The 5,939-nt window shown below is 32.9% G+C and overlaps 1 protein-coding gene across 1 annotated transcript; it reads right to left on the bottom strand.

Moving 5' to 3' along the window:
* Positions 1 to 741: 741 nt before the first annotated feature.
* On the bottom strand, positions 742 to 1,669 carry LOC134269989 (uncharacterized). The gene is made up of 2 exons (XM_062752160.1): positions 1,332 to 1,669; positions 742 to 1,075 (listed from the first exon to the last, which is right to left on the bottom strand). The coding sequence occupies exons 1-2, from the start codon at positions 1,667 to 1,669 to the stop codon at positions 742 to 744; spliced, it is 672 nt and encodes a 223-aa protein (XP_062608144.1).
* Positions 1,670 to 5,939: the final 4,270 nt, after the last annotated feature.

Genomic DNA, 5,939 nt, shown 5'->3' on the forward strand with positions numbered 1-5,939 from the left:
GATCAAAATCTGCACGACGAAAGATATCAAGAAGAAAAGAGGGGGATAACTTCGAAATCAATGTATCTAATGATGCTGCAAGTAAATCAGGCGACAACGATAAAAAGCAATATAACAGATTAGAGAATGATAAAGACAAAGGTCAGAAAGGTCACGTGTATAAGCATGTTGTGTCGGAGTATCAGGAAATTGATGCATGTTTAGAAGTGGTAGATATTTCGTGTAAACCAGAAAGAAGTTCTAAATTAGAGCTGGAGATTTCAGGTGAAAATTGTTTGGAAACTTACACAGACCCTGTTATTTCACCAGAAAATATGGGGAACATCAGAGATAAACAATGGCATTCGTATAATATATAGAAATTTAGAGGACAAGCTTTACTTCTCGACCAATCATAGCCCTGAATTCACTGACTCTAAGTTCCACAGAAAGGGTGACCTATTTGGAGCAGAGGCGTGGTTTACCATTTCAATGGAATGTAGACTCAGTGAATTTAAGGCTATGATTGTCGAGAGGAAACACAAAAAATAATGACAATATTTCTTGAAATATAGACAAATTATATTCAATAAACACAAAACGAGAAATTAAAGATATGCACAGTAATTAGAATTGTTCCAATGGCAGCTTGATTTTCTTTCCATTTTTTTCAATTACAAGTGTTTCAATTTTATTGGGAACAATTAATGTTAAGACTTTACTGCAATTACTGTCACTAATTGTTTCCTTACTTTTAATTATCTAATCAGAGTTTTCCTTATCACTGTCATCTTTCACCATCGGTGCATTCAAGGCATTAGACACTTTAAGCTGGAGATCTTTTAGCGGGCGTTTGTATAGTTCAACTGCTGAACTCCTGTGACCGCTTCTAGATCGAACAGTTTGGTCATCAAAACCGCTATTAAATAGAGATGTGCAACAGCCTACTTTACCCGAATGATTTGTAATTTTCCTTCCAGTTGTGTCAATTCCAGCTTCAGAAAACAGATTTTTCAACATTCCACCCAATTTCTTTTCACCGATTACTTGTGAACTGAATTTAAGAACATTTCCTTCCAGGAACCTTACAGGTCTCCTGTAGAATGCACCAGAATAAGGAATCAACCTGAGATATTTTTCATAAATTTTATACCACACAACGCTTGTTTTCAGGCTGCTCAAAATGATTAATATTTTTGGTTTCAACCTTTTTGTGCTTTAGTCCTCCTTGGACATTTTTACAAGATCTTCCCTTAAATTCCAAGTATTTTAAACCAGATTCATGGTCATAATTGATGGAAAATTGAGAGACATCTAAATTTCGGTGTTCGTCATTTGCTCTAAAAGCAAACAGTTTGCAATTGTAGAAAAATACACAATTTGAAAGCCCTTGAGCGGTGTTTTGGTTCAGAACCCCGGATTTCCATAGCTGTTCTTCATCTTGGAGCAAGACAGGATCTGCTCGGTTCACTTTTGTGCCCACGCCCATATTCGTTAATTCTTTCATCCTTGAATCTAAACTTTTCCTAAAGAAATCAAAGGTGAGGTCATCTTTCTTTAGAAAATTAACAGTAGGACGGTTGCATTCCTCTCTTAAATAACGCTGAATTCCTGCTGCAATATTCGTAAGGGTATTTGGTGGGTAGTTAGTACCATCCTTTCCTCTGATTTCATTTATGAAACGCGGCATCTAGAACTGAAGTTCTTCAATAGTTGCAGTTGAAATTTCAACAGGTATTGGAAAAAAAGATGGATTCTCCGTGTAGGTTTCAGGTAATGTATTTCTGTGCAGCGACCAGTCCTTCCAAAGTTTAACAGCCCATCTATTATTTTCTCTGTTTTTTTAGGAACACTTTGTATGAATTTCTTCTGCAAATCTTCTCCAGATATTGGTGCAGCATATCTGTCATTCTGTTCTCTTTTTAAAAATAACTCCTGAGTAGGAATTATATCAGCATTAAAGTCATCTCCATCAAATAAAGAAAAGTTTTGCAAGGTCTATGAGATCTGAATAACTGCTATCCTGTTCAGACATTGTGATAGAAATGACTGGTAAACCCCAATTCTGTATGAATCAGAAAATGGCATCAGAGATGCTGATTAATTTGACACTGATTTAATGGTTTTGTCTCGAGTAAACCTTGTCCTTTAAGTGCGTTAGAATGTTAATTAGGGTTTTCTACGGGACATAGAAGTCTCGCTATCGCTAGACTCCTATATCCCGTAGAAAACCCTAAGTAACATTCTAACCCTTACTTTAGACTTTAACAAAGTAATAGGGGATGATGACATGATAATTGATGAATGCAATGAAAATACTAGTAAATCGTCGTCTTCCTATGATGATATCATCATTGAATGTTCTACAACTACACAGGTCCTAACTTATGGAATTGATAATACGTATCTTGATGCTTTAAAAGATTTAATTATCATATAAAGTAAAACATTTAATTGACACAGGTTGGATGAGTTCTCTTTGTTATGAAATTTAAAACGACTTAGAGTAAATCAAATAATACAATATAATTTCTTAAGAAGAACTGTGAATGCGTGAACTTGAAAAAAAGGATGAACCTGTTTGGAAGTGTAAAAGACTAAAAATAACAAGGGTTAAAAAAAACAATGATATCTATGAATTTTTTTTTTATTTCTTTCTTATTGTGACTGATGACGATTTACTCAGCCTTGATGTATATATAAAGATCTAAATTTGTATAAAGTTGTTGGTATGAGAATTGATTTTTCCAATCCACATTTGAAAGGATAAAAAGTTACCAGATTGTATTTCAATCCAAATCCCCGTAACGTTTAATCACAATGCATATTCTTAGGTCACCAACGAAAAATAAATTACTCTTTGTCGTATCTGATCTGTCCGTCGCCGATCAACACTCATTATCCGTTCGTGCTTTCACATCTAAGCATTATTGTCTGAAAACACTTAGCCAAACTTTACCAAGTTCGAAATTTGCATCACACACAGTATATATGCAGTTTAATGGAAATATCGTAGTGTCTACCCCCTACGAATGGGATAAAACCATCAAAAGTAATATAATCTTACATTCTATTCTATTATACTAAGGACACTTTGCACTTTTAATTTAAGGCTCCTGTTTAAAGAAGTTTTTAATTTGCCGTGTATATCATTTAGTGAAAATGCATCAAAACGAATCACGTTCATTGTGACATTAACTCGAAAGTTCATTGTTATGATGAACTAAAGTGTTTTACCGAGGTTTTAAATTCATGTCAATTGAGTAACGGCTTTTGGAATTAAGATAGGGTCATTATGTCATTCAAGGGTTTTTTTCCTGATGAAAGACAGGCGTGGATCTAGAAATTTTTCAAAGGGGGGTTGAAGGATTTTTCAAAAAGGGGGGGGGGGGGGTGAAGGGTAAAAGAGTTATTATAACGTACGTTTTACACAAACAAGTAGTTTAATAACTCAATGGGACACCGGTAGAGTATGGATTTTAAAAGCGGGAGGTTGAACAACCTGGGAAAAAGTATTTGTATGAATTACATGTACTATAGTACCTGAAAGTTTTTGAAAAAAAGGAAAATATATCTCCGACCCCGAAAGTTCAACTTATACATATCTAGTTACATAACTCGATAGGATACCGGTTGGATTATGGACTTTAAAAGTGGGAGGTTGATCAATTTGGGAAAAAGTACTTGTATGACTGAATTACTATAGTACCTTAAAGTTTTTGAAAAAGAAAGTCTCCAAACCCGAAAATTCTATTTTGTACTTACAAAGGGGATGGGTTTTCATTTGTATTCACAACCGAATTTCTTTATATATTACAACATATTAGCGTTTCACTGAACATTTTCTTTAGTTAAAATACAACAGAATTTGAGACTTTCTTCTATCTTCCTTTTCCTTTTCTTTTCTTTTTTTCTTTTTTTTTGCAAATCCAAAGGAGGCTGGGGGTGGGGGTGGGGGGTGGTTTAGCGGTTGGGGGGTGCACACCCCGTAACCCCCCCCTCTGGATCCGCCACTGAAAGACATTTCATTTACTTTATATATTTACATGGAAATAATTTCAATTGAACACGATATATTTATAGTTGATTTGGTTGAATAATTTTTTGTGTTTTCCAATTTTAAAGTGTAAAAATTAAGGTATGCTTATAAATAATAGTTTCATATAAAAATGAAAGAAGAATGCATTTCAAATCTACATTAAAATTATCAAAATACAAACAAAAGCCAGTTGTTTGGAGAATGTGTTGAACTTATCATCTGAACTCATGTTTGTGTTTTTTTCTCGAGTACTGTACATGTGATGCATGTTTTATTTGATTGTAATGTACACTGGTGACTGTTAAATGCAAACGAAATAGTATTATATTGTTTATTATATAGAATTATTTGTTGAAGTTGGAGATTTTTTTTTCCTTCCTCGAAAATCGTGATGGTTAATTTCAAAGTTATATATGTTATACACAGAGTGTATCAAAAAGAAATACACTGTAAATTGGGATAAGGGTTTTTCGTAAATTTATGATAGATCTTTTCCAAAACAAATCGTATTCATTAGCTATTTATTTAACTATTGATCCCCCGGCTAATACAGCAACTTTCAAACCTTGACAACTATTTAGTCATAAAAAATATGCAAAAGACAAGATTGTTATATGTTTGCTACAAATGTAAAGTGTTTGCTTCATATTTGGCAGGTCCGAGATCGGTTCTTTTGGCTATGGAGCGCCAATTCTAATATCCAAAGACAAAGACAGGAAGTAATTGTTCCTTTGTGTGATATGAGTGATAGAATCTCAAATGTACTATGGTTGTTTTCAAACATTTCCCTACATGTAAGGTGCTGTGTGTACCCTAACAAAAATACTATAATCAATTAAAGTACACTATGGTTATCTATAGTAACTGTTCCAACGATAAAACTTTGGAACTGTGATTTACTATAGTGAAAACTTGGAAATTTAATATACTACTGTAAAAACTTTGGATCCCTGATTAACTATGATGAAAACTTTCGAATTTTAATTTTCTTTATTGAAAAGTTTTGAACTTTGATCAATTATAGTAAACTATAGTTACCTATCGTTTACTGTAGTATTTTTGCTACTGTAACACGTGCAGTATTTTTAATGAAAACTCACAAACATTTTGCCTATAAGGAAAAGGATAATATGTACAGTGTCAAAGTCCATAATTATACCAACTGTTATTTTTTTCATAAACAGAGTGTTAGTTGTGTAACTAGACAAACACTTTAGACAGTCAATAAAAATTAATTGATTTAAAACGGTATCATTCCACCACTCAAAGCTTGTTGAACGTTCAATGATTGTATTAACGGGGAGATTTGGCCACTGTTTTATGTTTACCCTTTTCACGTATATGTACTTTTAAATGGATGAATTTATAACGAAGAAAATTCATAGAACATGGTATAATTTCTGAACCAGAACTGTGAATATGCAAAATTAATACAGAAGAAAATTTTTGATAGTGTTAAAAGGCAAAAAACATGACCAAAATTATACCTCATACAGTAAGTGACGAGAAAAATGTATTTCTTCCCTATCAAAAACATTTCTATTTATAGTTCACGATGTCATCAACTTCGTAGAATTTGCCTTATTAATTAACTTAAGTGACGTACATGTAGTTACTTTTAATTTTGAAAATATATATGTTCTTTTGGACACTTTGAAATAACAAGATTTTACCAAAATCAACAGCTTAAAAACTTATTACTTTTCAACATTATACACAACCATTCCCCTCTATTATTTAAAATTCAGGCTTTTTGATATCAAAGACAGCTGCTTTTTCAATAAAAATGGATCTCGTAAATTTACTTATCTGGTCATTGGTCATTTGCAAAATTATTTTGTTAAAAAAGATTCTGATTGCACACACAAGTACTCTGAAGTTAACATCAAGAAAATGCTTGAGTTTCTGATTGACAATATCT

This window comes from Saccostrea cucullata, unplaced genomic scaffold (genome assembly GCF_032062105.1).
Source record: "Saccostrea cucullata isolate Sc308-1 unplaced genomic scaffold, CSIRO_AGI_Scuc_v1 ctg2579, whole genome shotgun sequence".
NCBI classification, from domain to species: domain Eukaryota; kingdom Metazoa; phylum Mollusca; class Bivalvia; order Ostreida; family Ostreidae; genus Saccostrea; species Saccostrea cuccullata.